Below are 18,716 nucleotides of genomic sequence, written 5' to 3'. Positions count from 1 at the left end.
TCAGTGGGTGCACATCTAAACCTCTTCAGAACCCTACATATGCTTCCTGAGACCAAATCACCTAAAGATGGAACCACATGTTTATGTTTGTGAAAGAATTACCGTATTTTCCCATCTATATGATGCCCCCATTTATAAGATGCCCCCTATTTGGGGGGCAACAACCAATCGCCAGTCCACCCTCGGCACTATCCGTATATAAGATGCCCCCTAATTTTTACATTATTTTTAGGGGGGGGAACCTAGTCTTATACATGGAAAAATACAGTACTTCAAAGATAGTAGTAGCTTGAGGGGAGCTGGTAGTGGGGAAATGTAAGTGCAACTTTGGGGGGGAGGGGTTGATACTTTGCATTATAAAATAATTTCTTAAACCTTCAGAAAAGGTGAAACTCACTTCAGACACTTGCTTAGAGAAGCAGAGCAAGCCAGTGGGTTAGTGGAAGCAGGTAAAACGGGATTTCCCTCCACGTTACCCTGTTCTCTCCTCAAATCTGCTGTTGGGGAGGGAGGGGAAGAGATCCATTAGAACAACATGCCGGAGAAGAAGAGCCTGTTCCATTGCACAAGCAGAAATGCTTGCACTGATGGGACAATCTCTTTAGTGCTACATTAAAAAGGCAAAAGATTTATACGATCTGAAGGGAAACCAGAGTGCTAAATTAAATACAACCCAATGTACAGTATTGGTATGACTTGAAGAACCACACTGGGGCTTTCCCAAGATTTTTTTTGCCAGTCACATTGCAAGTTTCTCCAGTATTTAGCTGCTGAAGGCTGTCCTGGCCATAGATATTTATTAAGAGTGACATATGCTGCATCTGAACAGCTGGAACAGAGGTTTTCTCCAGAGGCATGAATATTAATAGCAGCAAAATAGCTCTTCTGCTATTTTTTAATAGCAGTTATTTTAATTGACCTTAATTCTGCAAGGTTGGTGCATTCACATACAGTGAGTGCCATCTATCACTTTTCAGAGACCCACAAAGTGCTGCTTCACAAAATTGTGTTTTTTATTTTATTTAATGTGGCGATCACTTGAAGATGTCCGCCTCAGAGGTTTTGTCTTGTGTAATGAGTGAGGAGATAGATGAGCATACTGTGTTTGTGTTGCTTGATCCCTCTGGGAAGCTGAGCAGATTGAGCCCAATGGGAGATGGTCAACAAATGAGCAGTGGTGATAGTGATGAGAAGGAGGAGGAGGAGGGCCCACACATGGGGTTGCCACACTGAAGGTATCTTGCCCAAGGACACTGCAAAACCTGGAGCCAATGCTGATCATGACAAAAAGCTAGTTGGTAGCTGGTAGACACACCCAATTCATTAGGCTAACCATTTGCATCAGAATTATGCCAACCTTGAGGACATAAGAAGAGTCTGCTGGATCAGGTCAATGGCCCATTTGGTTCAGCTTCCACAATGGCCAACCAGATGCTTGTGGGAAAACCACAAGCAGGACCTGAGTGCAACAGTGCTACCCAACTTGTGATTCCTAGCAACTGGCGTTCAGAGGCATTCTGCCTGTGACAGTGGGGATAAAAAAAATAGCCATCATGTCTAGTAGCCGTTGATAGTTTAACTATGCAAATTGCTCTCAGAAGAGGTAGTAATGTCCGTCAACTTGGAAAATAAGGATACCCTGGGACCACCCCCTCGGGAAAGGGTAGAAGAGAGTTTGAAATGAACTAATTAGGTGTAAGAAGAGTGCCTTGTAAACAAAATAAAATAATTGCAAATTAGCATGGAAAACAGTGCTCACTTTAATTTTACACTGAGTTACCTGCCACGGTGATATTATTTCCCTCTGCTCTGCAATAGACGTATGTGGACTCTAAGCTGGCTGAATAACCAGGATAAGTATGGGGAATGGAGTGTCTGAACTGGAATTATAAAGTGCAATGAAGGGTTTGTAAAGATTCTGAGTGCTATTCAACTTACGTTTTACTCAGGTCCATTCATTTCGGTGGGCCTCCTCTGAATAAAACTTGCTCAAGTACCTCCCTCTGTGTGGTGGGTTTAAGGAGCAGCAGAGTTGAGTAGTGGAGAGTCCCAGGGAATCATCTTCTTCTTCTTCTTCTTCTTCTTCTTCTTCTTCTTCTTCTTCTTCTTCTTCTTCTTCTTCTTCTTCTTCTTCTTTGGCAATCACTTGTAGCTGAGTAAGATTGTCTTCCATAAACACGGTTTTAACAGTGAGTCCATGACTGTGGAGGCCAATTCTGGATCCACACATCCTTCCACAGTGGGGACATAGTTTTCTGGGCAGGAGTTGATCATAGTGAGGGTTTGCCAAGTGTGCCTTCCTCTTGGCATGTTTTCCCCTTTTGTCCTGAGTTCAAGCATCTTCAAAGCCCATGACACCTTTGGTAAGGCTGTTCTCCAATTGCTCGCAGGCCAGTGTTTCCCAGTTGTTGGTGTTAACTACATTTTTTCACCACCTCACAGTGAAGCTGGGCTCTCATAAAGCATCTCTTCCGTTTACTTTTAGACAGGTGCAGGTAAGACGTACACCATGGGAACCGGCTTTGACGTGAACATTTCCGAAGATGAGAATGGCATAATTCCACGGGCCATTACCCACCTATTCTCTGGCATAGAGGAGCGCAAGCGGGCAGCGCAGGAACAGGGTGTGCCAGTACCAGAGTTTAAAGTCAGTGCACAGTTCTTGGAGGTAGGTGCCTTGGTGTCTGCAGGGAGATGGGGGTGTGATAAGGAGGGCATAAGCTCACATACAGGTATGCCTGAGGCTACTGAATGAAGCAGGCTTCTCTAATTTCTGCTGCAGTAAGTGCAGTGTGGGGGCACAATTGGATCATTGGTGGTGGATCTGGGTTAACATACCAATTACAGCATGGGGCATGCCTGTGCATCCAAGAGTAAGTGAAGGAGATTAAATTTGAATTTGCATTCAAAAATGAGAGGGCATGATGCTTCTTCACTCAGGGTGGAACTTGGCACTTGCTTCCTTTTATACCACCACTCTGCTATCATGCACAGAAGACCCATTAAAGACATTGCTTGACCTTAACAATGAGTAAACATTTTCATAGAGGAAATGCAGCTGATTCATGCATCAGTCAACAGATCGCAATAATGATGCAAACCTACTTGTTTTGTTCTGTCTGGGGATGCAGCAGCCTCAGCCAACTTAAGATTTCGTCTCTCTGGTAAGCTTGTCAGTGGTGAGAGGAGTGAAGAATGCCATGCAGCTTTTACATTTATTGCTCCAGACAATTATGAATCTCCAGTTCTTCCAGTTTTTCTCTTCTGTTACCAGCCCTCTTCCCCGTAAAACTGCTGTGGTTCAAATTCCTGTTAAAAGAGAATTGCAGATTTGCTGTTGATTACAGCACCAACCTCTCATGCTGCAGTCAACAGGGCCAATCCTTAGCTAAATGTCAAGCTCTGCTTTGACCTTCAAGGCACACTGCAAGCCCAAATACCCGTTTCTATCATTTTGTACCTGTGGAGCCCTTCGTGAATCAATCAACCTAGTATCAATTTTGCCCCCCCACCCATGTCTTTGTTCAGCTGTATAACGAAGAGATCCTGGACCTCTTTGATAGCTCACGAGACCCTGATAGCCGCCACCGGAAGTCAAACATCAAAATCCATGAAGATACCAGTGGTGGGATCTACACCACAGGTGTCACATCACGTCTCATTGGCTCGCAGGACGAGGTACGTGACCAACTTCCTCATACATTAGACCTCAGCTTTGTGTTTCATGTTAATTAGTCGCTACAATGTCTTGATTCCTTGTTCAATGAAAGTCCTCTTTAGGCATTCCTGATTGTGGGTTTCTAAGCATGTTCAGCCTGTCGGATGGAGCCGACAGGGACATTGGGGGCAGGTTGGGTGGAGCCAGCAGAGACATTGGAGGCAGCACTGGTGTGTGCTGCCCTACTGGCAGTCAACTGTTTATGCCCCCCCCCCGAGTTTTGCCCCTGGCAATCTCCACTTCAGCCATCATTATGCATCTAATGTAAGTGAGTGGGTGTGTTGCAGTGGGCGTGCACGTGGTGCAAATCTTCTTCTTATGAGGTGGTTGAAGAGTGCTAAGCTGTAAGTGATCTAGTGCGTGCTGCGAGAATAAGCCATGGCTGTTTTCTCATGGAAACATTATGAGATGAGAATTCCTTAGCTGTGTTTCAGGCTGTTGCTTAATTGTATCCTGATCTCACTGCAGATGCTACCAGTCTGCATGGCAGAACTCAGTTGTTTGCATGCTTTATTTGGGTGGAGTCCATAACACAACCCACTTTTCAGCCATGAGTCAGTGCACTAATTCTTATGCATTTTGCTTTTAATAACGCGGAATATCCTCCTTAAATTTTCTGGTAGTTTTTCCCACATTTCTCCCCCTCGGTGGAAATGATTATCCCTTTCTTCTAGCTGCTATTCTATATGTTGGAATATAGAATATTCTATATATTGGAATATAGAATATGGTTGGGAGCATTATGAGTTTCACTATTATTTGTTTTTACAGTGATCCTGGATAGTAGATAATCTCTTTGTTCCTTTGCAGGGTCTGAGAGCTGCTAGAATTTATATGCAGGTCCTGCATCTATTTCCCCGGTTACGATTATTATTTTATCTAATGCGTAAAACTTCCTTTCCATCAGCAAGGAAGATAGAGCCATCCCTTCCCACCTGCAAGACAGTACCAGCCAGGAAAGGGTTTTGTTTCACAGAAGTTCCCACTCTGGGAATTTATGCTGCATGGTGGCATAGATATTTCCATAGTAAATAATATAGTTCCTGAATGTTAAGATAAAGTCCACACTATCACACACAACCTGCAAATACCATCTAAAATTCATTCACAATATAAAACGAATCAAATAATTCACAATCCATATTTGCAAATATCAATTCATGAGGGTGATTCTTCTGGGAGGCAATGAACAGCTGCCATTACTCTAGTGAATTTATCCGCATGAATCCTTACTTCTCTCATTTGAAAGATACGCGTCACTTTCTCCATAACGGCTAGGGTCTGGTATCTTTTTAAACCACATTTAATCACTGGGAATTTCTGTATGTTTCCAGACATTTGCAGCGGATAACCTAGCAACCATCAATAGATATGGCAATGCTTTTCTTGGATATGAAATTTTAATATTCCAAGTTAGAATTCCTTTGGCCTTGAAGGGCAATACATAACTAGTAATTAAAGTCATTTAATATCCCATACCAGAAAGATTTAATTTTTAGCCAACTCAACCACATGGGTAAGAATGCTCCCCTTCAACCACAGTTTTTCCAGCAAGAGCCCCAAACACGAACAATATTTCCACCTCCCCAAAGACTAAGGAATACACACCATCTAGCAACCCATATAGAATGTGCCCCTCTCATAATTTCTTCCTTCACTGAGTTCTTGTACGTATGTGTCTTTTTTTGGTTTGCAAACCTGATGGGCAGGCTTTTTCTGTGTGTCACTCTCTCTTTTTTAATTGATGCCTGTTGTTTTCAGAGACAATAATTTGTCTGAAAAGCAGGATAAAAATATAGGAAATAATTTGCTTATGCAAATAGGACAAAAAAAGCCCTTTTCAGAATTCTTACCGTTATAATTCAATTGAACTTTTAATTATTTCTCACATGCATTGTATTTCTAGATATAATGGCCTTCATTTGATTCAGATGCACAGTTCATATATTGCCAGAGCTCTTAGGCAATTGTTTCAGAGTTTAGATAAGAGAGAGTGTCTTAATTACAAAGAAGCTGAAACACTGGTATTCTCCTTTTGTTTTCACTTTTGGCGCTTGGTCTTCATGTGCAGTGAAACTGCTGTCCTGCCACAATACCTTAAAACTCACCAAGGCAATTTCTGCAGTATTGAAAAATGCCTCATTTTGGTAGTTGAAAGTCTTTAAGAAGAGTGTGGCATGAGGAGATATAGATGATCATATTTGTGTTTTATTCCAGACCTTTAATAAAATGGTTATCTTTCTGTTAGTTCATGGAGTCCTAAGCCATACAAGTGTCTATAATAAAGACCCTTGAGGGTGTTAAGACTTTTCTGTTCAAACTGCCCTTTCTGTATCTCCCCATCCCTTTGAGAAGAGGGTCTGTTGTTGAGTGGTACAGCACACTGCATTCAGAAGATCCCAAATTCAATCCCTGACATCTCTGGGTAGGGCTGGGAGAGACCACTGTCTAAAATCCTGAAGATCTTCTGCCTAGATGGAAGATCTGAGCTAGATGGACCCAAGGGTTTGACTCAGTTTAGTATGTTACATACAAAGCTTTCTTATGCCATCATCTGAATCTGACAAGCGTCGTCATTTAATTTAATAGGTAATCCCAGATCTCCGTTCTTAAGTGTCGTCTTTGGCGTGTGCTTTAAACCGCTAGTGCATTTGTTGGACAAGCTTAATTTTATATAATATTGACTGGATTTCCTTTCAATTATATACAACTAAGACAGACAAATTTATTATAGAATAAGCATCTGTGGACATTTGCCAGAAGTATAATCTTCAATAGGAAGGGTGTGTCTGTGTGCATGCGCACATGGATTGCAACCACACCATACCCTTAAAATACATTTGAAGAATTCCCGCAAAGAGTCCTGGGAACTGTAGTTTACCCTCCACAGAACTGTGGTTCATGTGCTTGAAATGCCTGAGGTGGCTGTGACCATGGTTGTAAGGGGTGTCGTAAGCAGTGTGTGTGTGTGTGTCAAACATATTATTTATACATAAATATTTACATTGTTGTGTATGTTCCTTTGTGTGTTCTTGCATATTTATAAGAAGAAACAGACAAAATCAGTATCTCACTATCTCTGTCATTTACATATTGGCAGTGAAACAGGAAGCAATTAGAAGCATTAGAAACAGGCACCACAATCATTACTTTATCAAAGAATGCCAGTCTTTACAAGAAATCTTGTAAGTTCAGATAAATTTGCAAATCTTGTCTCACCAGGTTTTCTGTCACTGTATCATTTAGTTTATATAAGTGATACAGTGGTAATAATTAACACCTCCTCAACAAAGTACTAAATTGTATTTGGAGTTAGGAGTGTGTGTGTGATTTTGAGCTGAAAAAAATCCAGAGGAGGCAGAGTTGAACAACCCCACCAACCTGGCCTCTTCTTCACTCTCCCTTCCAGCCCTGTTGGGGGAAAGAGACACACAACTGCATGTCAGATCTAGCTCGATCCTGATTGTTATAGTCCTGTAGGGGGTTGACTTTCGCAAGAGCTAATGATGAAATAGTGTCCAGCAGGAAGCTGTACGCCTGTTCAAGCAAGGTTGAAAAATGATTCAGTTTGCTTTTGTGTGTGCATGTGTTGCCTTGCATCTTGGCCAGAAAGTGTAACCGTCATCCCTACTCTTGTCTGTCCCTGCAGCTGATTCAGTGCCTGAAGCAGGGAGCTCTCTCTCGAACCACAGCCAGCACCCAGATGAATGTCCAGAGCTCCCGCTCCCATGCCATCTTCACCATCTACCTTTGCCAAATGCGCGTCTGCTCCCCTGTACACTTGGTAAGGACATGAGAAGGGGAGGACGGGATGGAGCAATTGCAGAATCCATTACACCTCGGGAAATGATTCTGGGATGTGTTCCGATTGTAGGTGAATGGAGACTCCAACAGTCTCCTCGAGGGATCCCAGCCTTCTAGTGAATATGAGACGCGAACAGCCAAATTCCACTTTGTTGACCTGGCTGGCTCAGAGAGGTTGAAGCGGACTGGTGCAACCGGAGAGAGAGCCAAGGAAGGGATCTCCATCAACTGTGGTTTGGTATGGCCTTTATCATACAAATGGGTCAAGATTGGATATGACAACAAGTGCCAGGTCCTGTAATATTTTGCCTGGCAAACCAAGTATTATCCAGCACCTTTGTTACTGTTTTGGAGTTTGCACAAGCCATGGCTTGCTGTAGGCATATAAGAGAGCTCTTTGTTGTAGCATGCAGGCTTCATGGAATGGGAAACCCCAGGAAATCTATGTTGTTTCTGGTGGGCAAGGCTCTGTCCCTGAAGCCATTGCAAATTTAAGAGACAGGGAATTGTGGGAATGGAACTATAGTATAGTCTGAAAGTGACAGTGACATTTGCAAGCATGTATAATTTAGGTATGATATAGATGCCTGTATCTTTCTAAAAATGAGTTGAGATTCTCTAGGGTTGGATGGAGGTTTCTGTGAAAGCCAGATTCTGTAGGCTAAGGTTCAGTCATGGTGATATAGCAAGCTTGCCTGTTTGGCAGCAAAGTTTATGTGGTTTATATGGTTCGTCCCTGTAATGGAAAAGTCATGGTGTTTACCAGTATAAGTTTCATCCCAGTAAGTGGGGGTGGAGGGCTGATTTGTGACCTCAAAAAGGGAATAACTGCTTGAAGCTATGTTTGCTTTTCTATGAGGGATGTATGGTGCCAGAATAAAGGCACAAGGGAAAGTGCCCATCTCTTATTTGCCGACTTGCCCTTTTTCTTGATAGCTAGCACTGGGGAACGTCATCAGCGCCCTTGGGGACCAGAGCAAGAGAGCCTTGCATGTGCCCTACCGAGATTCAAAGCTGACTCGGCTCCTCCAAGATTCCCTTGGTGGCAACAGGTAATGGAAAGAGGCACTAGAACAGCTGTTTGTAGCTTTTGCAGGGTTACTGGGGTTGGGTGGTTGCAGGTGAGGAGGCTGTCTGAATTGTGTGTTATGATTAACGCTGCATGGCCATGGGATCCCTTAATGAGAGGTCCCAAGGCAAGGCCACAGCAGAAGTGCCAAAGAACGTATTTTTAAACACATCCTGGGCCTCATTTCTTCCTGGGTTCCAAATGTGATTATTGGCTTTTGCAGAATAGATGCTTACATAATATGCCTAAGCTGTTTTTGATCCAGAATTCTGGCAACTGTACCTCCTAACATGGGATCACTGTAATCTCTTCCTTCCCCCTCTTTTCTAGTCTGTTTCCTTGTACAGCTGCCCCCCCCCCCAATTTTCCTTCATGTTCTTTGTCTGTCTTGTCATGGCCTTTTGGATTTGGGAACTCCTGCTTTCTGTTTGGCAGAATATTTGGTAATTTGCCCAAGGCAAGAGGGGGGGGGGCAAGGTTGTTCAGAACTCTTGTCAGCTCAAACTCTGATTCACCATTCAGCAAATTGGAGCCCTCTGAGGCTGGTTGGTTTGAGCTGCCAGACTGCCAGCATTGGGAATGGCTTGACCCAGTCTGCACCGCTACTCTCACTGGGAGATAGCTGATGCGGCAGGGAGACTAGCAGCCCTCCTGTGCTTGACCTTATTTATTCTCCCACCTTCATAGCCAAACCATAATGATTGCCTGTGTGAGCCCTTCAGATCGGGATTTTATGGAGACCCTGAATACCCTTAAGTATGCCAACAGAGCTCGCAACATCAAGAACAAAGTGGTGGTGAACCAGGATAAGACGAGCCAGCAGATCAGTGCCCTGCGAGCTGAAATTGCTCGCCTTCAGCTGGAGCTCATGGAGTACAAGGCGGTAAGGAGATGTCGGGAGCGTTTTGCATTGAGTGGCACAACTTCAGCACTTGAAGTAGTTCCCTTGTCCCTAGTGGTGTTTTCTCTCCCCCCCCCCCCTTTTAGGAATGTTGCACACCCAGTTAAATTCCCCTGGAGAAAATATATTAATGCCATATTTGGCCCACTCCCTTTTTTTATTTGAAAAGTTCTACTTCTGCAGATGATTTGCTAGAGATGAACATTGGCGGGTTTCTTTAAGCTTTAGTTTCTCCATCTTCAAAATAGGGATGATAGCAACCTGCTTTGTAGAGAGCAAACCCAGTATATAGTGCGCCGCTGAAATTTGAGAGCCCAAAGTCCACCACTGCATGATTTTGCCACAAGCTGCTGCTTGTGGTGCACTTTTATTGGAGGTCTTCTAATCTCTCTTTTTAAAAAGTTCATGTGATAGTTAGATTTTACTGTCTTTTAAAATGTAGTACTCTTACTTTGAGAAGCCTCAATGATCAAAGACTGGCGTATAAACATAAATATAAATCTTTTATGCAACTCTTTAAGAGCTGGTTAAAAAAAATGGCAGTCACTGAACTATTTCTGCAGGAAGGTGGATTATAAAGTACTTGAAAAGTACCCCAACTTCAGAGCCTTCCTGTATGTGCAAGACTGCCATGACAGGCAGAAGGCTTGAGATGACTGAAGTATACTATGATGATTATGTCCCTTAATTGGGATGCGCACAGGGCGACTGTCTTCCACCCCAGCCCATGTGCTCTCCAGCCCTTCCTACTGGTGTTTTCATTCATTTCTGTCTCCAAAGGGCAAGCGTGTCATTGGAGAGGATGGCTCTGAAGGCTACAGCGACCTGTTCCAGGAGAATGCCATGCTGCAGAAGGAGAACACCACTTTGCGTATGCGTGTGAAGGCCATGCAAGAAGCTATTGATGCCATCAACATCCGTGTCACACACTTGATGAGCCAAGAAGCCAACTTGATTCTTGCCAAGGCAGGTGAGACTGAGAGGGGCAACTGGTTGGGGTCTCTAGACCATTTCATTGGACAGCATACAAATGGCGCTATATATTCCTTAAAGTCACAAGAGAAAAATTGTGTTTACAGATTTCAGGGTTGGTTTTTATGAAGGACCAAAGTGTGCATGATGTTAGCCATATGTTCAGTGAAGCATGCTTAGCCTGGGTGCTTTTGTTTTCCATAGCAATTGGGCTTCTCTGATTTCTTTGGGATTTTGCTTGCTCTTGTCTAGCTTTCTCCATTATTGTTTTTTTTTTTTTTTAACATAATTTTTATTGGTTTTTACAAATTACAAAAGATGGTACATACATAAACACCTTTTCCACCTTCTTCCCACCCCCCTCCATGGGTCCTCCCCTGCCACAGAAGTATCCCACGCAGGTGATCAGTCAGAAGTGGTCCATTTTATGATTGGGTTTCTGTCCTCCTCCCCCTCCCCTGCCCCCCAAGCCCCCCCCTGCCACCAGGGAGCTCCAGTGAACCAGGGCAGTACGCAGGAGTTCATCCATCCAACCATCTATTGTCATACCAAAAAAAAAAGAAAATACAAAAAGAGAAAAAGAGAAAAAAGAGAAGAGGAAAAAAAAAGACAAAAAGGAAAAAAGACAAAAAAAAAATTCATCATAATTGTTAAATTCATAATTGTTAAACCATATTTTGTGGGCTTCCCCACCCTCCCACCCTTCCCCGGTTTTCCTCCCTTATTTATCATCTTCAACAGTTTCATAGTTCATATTTTATAACATACACCTTTATATCTTATACCACTTTTAAACTATTATCATTTTCGCCTATTGTCCAATCACTGAGAAATCAAACTCCCATTTTTTCTTCCCGTGCCTAATTTTTACCCCTCTATAGGCCTCCATATTTTCACCTTTTTCCAGAATCAATTCACTTTTTAAACCTATAACTATTCCCAAACTAACCTTACTCCCCCCGAGTACCTGCTCCACCCCTCCAATCCAGCAAGTTCCATAGTCAGCAGTCCAGTTATAGTCCTATTAACCCATCCTTACAATCACCACTTCACTTTCCCTTCACCCCACCCCCTGTTTGCAGTCTTTTGCCATCCAGGCCTCCATATCAGACCCCTGAGCTTCTTCTCTTCTCTGCTTAATTTTTCCTTCTTCCCTGTGGTCATTCTGGAGTTCCAGTAAATCCAGTCGTGCCCCCCTCGAAGGGGAGGCACTCCATCCAACTTTTTGTAGAGTAAAATCATCATTTTTTTCGTGATGGGCTTCATTTTGTGTTAAATCATCACAGTCATCATCATTGTCATTCTCACATTCATCTTCTTCAGTTTCAAAAGCTTCATCTTCTAGGAAATCATATTCTGTCATCACAATCTGGAATTGTTGCTGTAACACTAGCCGTTGTGTCTCCTCTTGACATAGTTCTATTCTTGTTTCCCACATTAAGGTCAAAACAGTCCGCTGAAACTCAGGCGGGTACCTTTTTGTTGACATAGTTCAGTCCTGTCAAGGTCAAAACTTGTCACATGGGGTGGAATATGATCGCAGTCTATTTTCTCGACTCCATTTTAACAAGCTGGCTGCATTCTTAAAAATAAAGTTCGAACTCACATTTCAAAAGCATATAAACCAAAAAAAAATTCCCAAAAAGTACAGAGATAAAGATAGAAATAAAATTTAACTATAAATCCTGGTCAGCTCACTGGGTTTTCTGGGCTGCCGGCTCCCGAGAAAAAGAAAGGTCTTTCTTAGTCTTAACTTCATTCTGCAGGGCAATCACAACAGTCTCTCTCCCCTTTTACCCTGCATTTAGGGGAGATTCTCTTTGATGCCTTTGAGGAATCCTTTTAAGTTAAAATCTTCTGTTTACGGCTTCGGGTTTCTGTTTACTGTCTCTTATGTTACCGTGGGGGGGGGTGGCTTCCTCTTTTCCCCTCTCTCCCAGGTCCAAATTGTTGCCTTAATTTACATTCCAAAGAATCCAAATTACTCACAGTCTATTCATTTGCTGAATGTTCTTTGAAGAATTGGCCACCTCCACTTCCCAGACTCGCAGCTTCGCACTCTCAGAGCAGCAATGTCAGCCTGTCCGCCGCGGTTCACCTCCTCGCTCTCGGGGGCTTAAACAAAGCCGATCCGGGGAGGAGAGAGCCCGCTTTTGGCGCCGCCAGGCAAAATCTGTCCCCAAAAAGCACGATTTGGGGCTTTTAAGGAGGTTTCGTTTCGCTGGAACGATTCCCTCCACCTCTGAAGCGCCGAGGTCCGCTCCGCTGTGCGGACCCCCGTCTGAGCAAGATGGCGTGGTCAACCGGAAGCCTCTCTCCATTATTGTTTAGAATTTAATTTCTGTTCTCCCAGGTGATGGCAATGAGGCTATTGGTGCTCTGATTCAGAACTACATCCGGGAAATAGAGGAGCTCAGGTAAGATGGAGTGGTCCTCTGGGTTCCCCACACCCACTTTTGTCCTTTTTGTTCTTGAAAGAGAAAAAATATCTAACTTCTATACTGGTGAAATAAAAAAATTCCTTCAGTAGCACCTTAAAGACCAACTAAGTTTTTATTTTGGTATGAGCTTTCGTGTGCATGCACACTTCTTCAGATACAGTGAAATGGAAGTTTCCAGGCACTTATGTAGAGAAGGGGTGGGGAGGGGTGGGGATGGGGAGGGGGGATCACTCAGAAGGGTGGTGGAAATGGGTGATTGACTGACTGATAGCTGTTGATGACCGCAAACGACTGCAAATGGTTTTGCATGAAAAAGCAAGGGTTGAGATGGCTGAAGATCGCTTATCATGTATAATGAGATAAGAACCCGATATCTCTGTTCAAACCAGGTCCCTCCATGGTTTTGAGCTTGGTGATAAGTTGCAATTCAGCAACTTCTCTTTCCAGTCTATTTCTGAAATTCTTTTGTAGTAAGACAGCTACTTTGAGATCTTGTATAGAATGTCCTGGGAGATTGAAGTGTTCTCCTACTGGTTTTTCTGTCTTCTGGTTCCTGATGTCAGATTTATATATTTATATTTCTATACTGGTGACTATTCAAGTAGCTTTAAGCCAGTACTTTCACCCCTGCGGCTTCTTGCCCTTTGTGCACTGTAATCTTCAAATGATGAACACTTTAGGATCAGAAACAACCCTTTGACGAATAATAAGATAACCCATACAAGTGATGCTGACACAAAACCCCACACATACGCTAAGGAGAAGAATAGAAGCATTGCCCACCCCATCCCACTCACCATCCCCTCTCCTCCTCTCTTCCCCTCTTTTCTTCCCAACCTAATACTGCATGCAACACCAATGTTTCACAACAAATGAAACTGATCTGTAAGAAAACACAACTTAAAAAAAGAGACAATGCACGTATTTTTGTAAAAGAAGAAATTTAATAATAATAAAAAAAGAAACAACCCTTTGATATAAGAGATTTGTGGTACTTATAAATTCACTTATGCCCTTCCAAGGTATGGGAATTGTAAACAAAGGTGCCTAAAATAACCTCTTTATAACCTCTTTGTCTGCAGTGGTGGCTTTCACAGACACACAAAGGCAATAAAGTTGAGAGCAGCAGTTGCAGGTCCCACATGCATATAAACTTGTAGCAGTATGCCACAGATGCAGGAACAAACAGCTGAAGCTGTCACAAGTACACAAGCATGCAACGGCATGAGCCCCCTGCTGGCCAGGCATGCGATAGGAGTGATACAGGGATGCAGATAGCCAAGCATGTAGCTGGGGGGATAGAAGCAGATGCAAGTAATATGGTAGTGGAATATTCTGCTTCAGAATTTCAAAGAATCATATTAGTAGCATGGCTTCCTTGATTTTCCGATGTTCTGACTAATAGAATTTAGGATATCAAAATTTGCATTTTATAAGTACAAATGGCTCCAGTTGGCAGTGTCACTCCATGATCTTCCCAGCACCTTGCACTTGGGCTTCTTTTTTTACTGGCAATGCCAAGAGTTGGGGTATTCTTCATTGCAAAGCATGTGTTCCACCACAGAGCAATGGCCCCTTCCCTTAATCTGAGATAACTGATTTGTAGACATCATGAGGAAGGAGTGTGTGTCCCCCACCACTCCATCTTCTTTCCCCCCTCACATCAAGAATAAAGTTTGGTTTTTATTTTTTTTTTAAAGAATTATCATAACTAGCAGGTTTCTCAGGTTCCTCCCCCAAGTGTTTCCCCCCATAGATTTTATTTTCTGCTGAATCAAGAGATTATACGTTATACTGCCTTTTGGGTCCTGCTCATTCCTGTTAATGAAGCTATATGCTGTCAAGAGTTAAAGAGTTGAGCAATCCTCCCTTATGGTCTTTTTTAGTCCCTTACTTATGATTACATGTCAATGAGGGCATCAGATGGACTTGTATCCATGTGATTCTGGGCTAGCAGATACTCTCCTCCCCACAGTTCCCATATGAATCTGTCTCTGTCTTCATGTCAGCACTTCAGTATATAATGGACACTATGAGGTGACTGCTATCTCTTGTCTTCTTTGTAGGACAAAGCTCTTGGAGAGTGAAGCTATGAATGAATCACTGCGTCGTGGTCTGTCTCGAGTTTCCTCCAGGCTTCCTTATTCCATGGGCTTATCTTCATCTCCTGGGTTGGGAGCTTCAAATAGCCCTGTCTCCTCTGCGCAAGCTGAGGCCTCAGAAGTCATCCAGTGGGCCAAGCAAGATGTAGAACGGTTGAAGAAGGAGACTAAGCTGCGAAAGAAAAGGTAAAATGGGTTCCTTTGTCTTGCATCTGCTCAGGACCCTTCTACTCTGGTTATGCTGCTGGGCCTTCAGAACTTCTTAGAAGTATCAAAATATATTTGTTTTCCATCATTCTCACTCTATGAGACTCCTGTAATGCAGCTCTCATGATCTACAATACAACACCCTTTTCTGTGTTGATTTTCTCTTCTGTATTGCAAGGATAGTAAATACTTTCTGTCTTGCAGAAAGCTTCGTGAGAGTGACTGCAGGCAAAGAGCTTAGCCAAAAAGCCCAGAAGAGGCAAATGATTGTGTTTCCAATGGAAATGTCCCCTTCCCATTAGTTATGCAGATGAAATGTTGTTTTGATTTGTTGTAATTAGAGTGGTGTTTGTTTTCTTAGCTGCCCTGACTGCCTGTTTTTGTGACTCTGCAATCTGGAATAAAAATGAATGATTTAGAAACAGATGTTCATTTAAAACTGCCTTCTTTTCTTTTCTGCAGCCCAGAGAAAGAAGGGTTTAAGAAGAGGTTGAGGATGCAGCAGTGTAATGAGGCGGATGAGACAGATGAGAATGAAGTGGAAGAGGTAAGAGATCTTGCCCTTCTCATGCATACAACTTCAGTGTTAGTTGAGCAATTATTAAGGGTGCCAAACCTACTGCTGGCCTTTGATAGCATCAGGATGAGTCCTGTGGCAATTTTTCAGTATAATGAGAAACTGGCCGTAAAGGACATCTCAAGTGCTATTCCCTTCAGCCAGATTTAACATCTGCTTCAAATGTTTCCTGACCTCAGCAATTGCCCACTAATTCCTTAGGCTCCTGAGTCTCAATAAAATATCTCCTGCCATTTCCTCTGAGAAATGCAAGCTTCTCTTTAATCCAACACCCTTGGATAAATGGAGCAGAATAGGCTGACAAATAGGTGTGTTTTTTAAGTAGGTGAATGAAGTATGTCTTGTTTTTCTGTCTCAAAACATGAATGTCTCTGTGGGATGCCATTGGATTCTTAAAAGCCTGGGGCTGTGCACATTATAAAATGGAAACATTCTTTGATTTAAATAAAGTTAAATAAATTGGTTAAAACTGACAAACTTGTTTATTTTTGGAGGAAATAACAGCGCACTGCTAAAGGCATAATTTTGACTGTGCACATTACATTATTTCTGCACTGATCCTTGTTTTGGGGGCAGGGGGTTGTTACATTGATATATTTAAGATGAACATTTGGGAATACAGTAGGCCCGCTGTGTACACTGGGATTACATTCCAGGGTCCTTGCTTTGAAGAGCAAAGTTGAAAGACAAAGGCTTGGAAGCTAGTAGAACGAATGGCCAGGGAAAATACAGCATGGTTTGATTGAGTTGTTGGTGATGTGTGTTAGATCTTCTCTGCCTTCACTTCCCAACATCCGGCTTGATTTCTGAATCCATGTCCAGGATTTTGGTAAGCGCTGATCTTCTAGTGTTTTGCTAATTCATCAACTAGAAGAACAGAAGGTTAGACTCATGAAAGGAAGTATGAACTGTAAGAAGTAACATCCCCGTGATGCCTGTGTTCCTAAGCAGTGCAAAATGCATTGAATTAAGGATTGCCATAGGAACAAATTAGCAAACCAAGGAAAGCATATTGCCATATGCAACCAAAAGTTGGGCAGGGTTGGAACTGCAATGCCTTGGAACAGGCATTTTCTCATCACTGTACCTTCTGTTTTCAGGAGGAACGGGATGAGAGTGGCTGTGAGGAAGAAGGCGGCCAGGAGGAGGAAGAGGAAGATGATTCGGGAAGTGAAGAAAGCCTGGTGGATTCTGACTCGGATGTTGAAGAAAAGGGTAGGCTACTGCAGCAAGTGTTAAAAGGCTGATGACTCTTAGTGCAGTCTCTGCAGGGATCTAGGTGAACACAACACACACAGTCTTCAGGATATATGGAGGGGATGGCCTTTAATTCATTTGGGTTTGAAATGCTGAATCCACAGCCCCCATTTTCCACCTGCAACTACTGTTGTAATCCTTTTAATAGCACAAGAAACATGCCTGTACATATGCTAGGCTTTTTCTCTTAGCATTCAAGTCCATAAAAGGGATACAGCTTATTCTAGTCTTTAGTGGAGGTTGTAATGAGTTTAGATACCACTATCTTCAAGATGGTGAAGGGGTTTTTTTTTGTGTGTGTGTGTTATCTAGCAGCAAATTTCCAAGCTGATCTGGCTGACCTGACCTGTGAGATTGAGATCAAACAGAAGCTAATAGATGAGCTGGAGAACAGCCAGCGGCGCCTGCAAACTCTGAAGCACCAGTATGAGGAGAAGCTGATTCTACTGCAGAACAAGATCCGTGACACACAGCAAGAGAGGGACAGGGTCCTGCAAAACCTGAGTAAGGGCATGCCGCTTGGGCAAAATTGGATTTTGACAGTTTGAACAGCATCTGTATGCTGATAATAAAAGATTTTGCATTTGGATTCTCAACCGAGGCTGTGATACAAGGGTGGCAAGATTGCTTAAGCAACATTTCTACCCATACGCTTAAAGTGTGATTAGAAGGAAATGCTAAACCATTGCTTAACAGTAAGGCCTGGGCCATCTGAATGAGACATGACACTACTGTTTAGTTTTACTTTCAAATAATCTTTACTTCTTGTTACAAACATGAACTAGAGATTAACCAGCAAGAGGCTGTTTTAAACCATAAACAACCCAGCTTCATAACGCACAGTTTGAAGTTGGCTTGTTGAGAAAAGCACCAGTTTGTTTTAAACTAGAACTTGTTGTTCCTTTGCATCTAGAAGCCATTTGTTAAAAGTGAAACCAAATGTTAGTGAAGTTCTGCTTCTGGCCATGCAGGAGGAGAAGGAAAAGGGAAACCTGGAGCCATGAGACTTTGCTCACACCCATTCTAGTTGGCGAGGGGCTGAAAGAAGACCAATAAGCTGACATTGAATTCTGGAAAGATGAAGGCACTAGGGGTGGGCCCCAGGTCCAAATAATTAGTCCATCACCTGGTTTGGATGGAATTGTACTCTGAAAGAGCAGGTTTGATTCACCTTTGTCACTAGAGGCCCAGGTAACATCAGTAGCTAAGAGTGCCTTTCATCTGCTTTGGCAGGTAAGACAGCTACAGCTGTTTCTGTACCAGGAACAGCTTTACCACTGTCAGTGATGCACTGGTAACCTCCAGGCTAAATTACTGCAGTATACTCTATGTGGGGCTATCTTTGAGGCTGGTCCGAAAGCTGCAACTGGTGCAAAATGTGGTGGCTCAACTGCTTACTGTGCAGGATGTTCACAGCACATTATCTTGGTGTAGAAAGACCAGCATTAGCTGCCAATTAGTTACTGGGCTTTGTTCAAGATGCTGCTTCTGGCATATAAAGCCCTTTGCAGCTTGGGACAAGGATACCTGGCAGATTGGGTATACAGTCATACCTCGTGTTGCGTTAGGTTCATGTTGCGTCTTTTTGGCTTGTGAATGCAGCAAACCTGGAAGTGTATACTTCCGGGTTTTGTCGCATGCACAGAAGCGTTCTGTGTGTTTCGCGCA

At 43.0% G+C, this 18,716-nt stretch overlaps 1 protein-coding gene across 5 annotated transcripts in view; it reads left to right on the top strand.

The window, feature by feature from the left end:
- Positions 1–18,716, top strand: part of KIF21B (kinesin family member 21B) — a 72,312-nt gene that overhangs the window by 29,814 nt on the left and 23,782 nt on the right. For 3 of the 5 annotated variants that reach the window (XM_060276999.1, XM_060276997.1, XM_060277000.1), the window contains exons 3-14: positions 2,486–2,668; positions 3,529–3,678; positions 7,368–7,502; positions 7,593–7,760; positions 8,459–8,574; positions 9,279–9,474; positions 10,273–10,462; positions 12,818–12,881; positions 14,972–15,193; positions 15,677–15,761; positions 16,892–17,006; positions 17,361–17,552. In XM_060276999.1, coding sequence (XP_060132982.1) covers positions 2,486–2,668; positions 3,529–3,678; positions 7,368–7,502; positions 7,593–7,760; positions 8,459–8,574; positions 9,279–9,474; positions 10,273–10,462; positions 12,818–12,881; positions 14,972–15,193; positions 15,677–15,761; positions 16,892–17,006; positions 17,361–17,552 — 1,816 coding nt within the window. The remainder of the gene's footprint in view (positions 1–2,485; positions 2,669–3,528; positions 3,679–7,367; positions 7,503–7,592; positions 7,761–8,458; positions 8,575–9,278; positions 9,475–10,272; positions 10,463–12,817; positions 12,882–14,971; positions 15,194–15,676; positions 15,762–16,891; positions 17,007–17,360; positions 17,553–18,716) is intronic. The other 2 variants (XM_060277001.1, XM_060276998.1) reach the window with 1 other exon arrangement.

Source organism: Zootoca vivipara, chromosome 7 (genome assembly GCF_963506605.1).
Source record: "Zootoca vivipara chromosome 7, rZooViv1.1, whole genome shotgun sequence".
NCBI classification, from domain to species: Eukaryota; Metazoa; Chordata; class Lepidosauria; order Squamata; family Lacertidae; genus Zootoca; species Zootoca vivipara.
The sequence above is the reverse complement of the archived record's forward strand: the minus strand, read 5'-3'. Positions and strand labels throughout refer to the sequence as shown.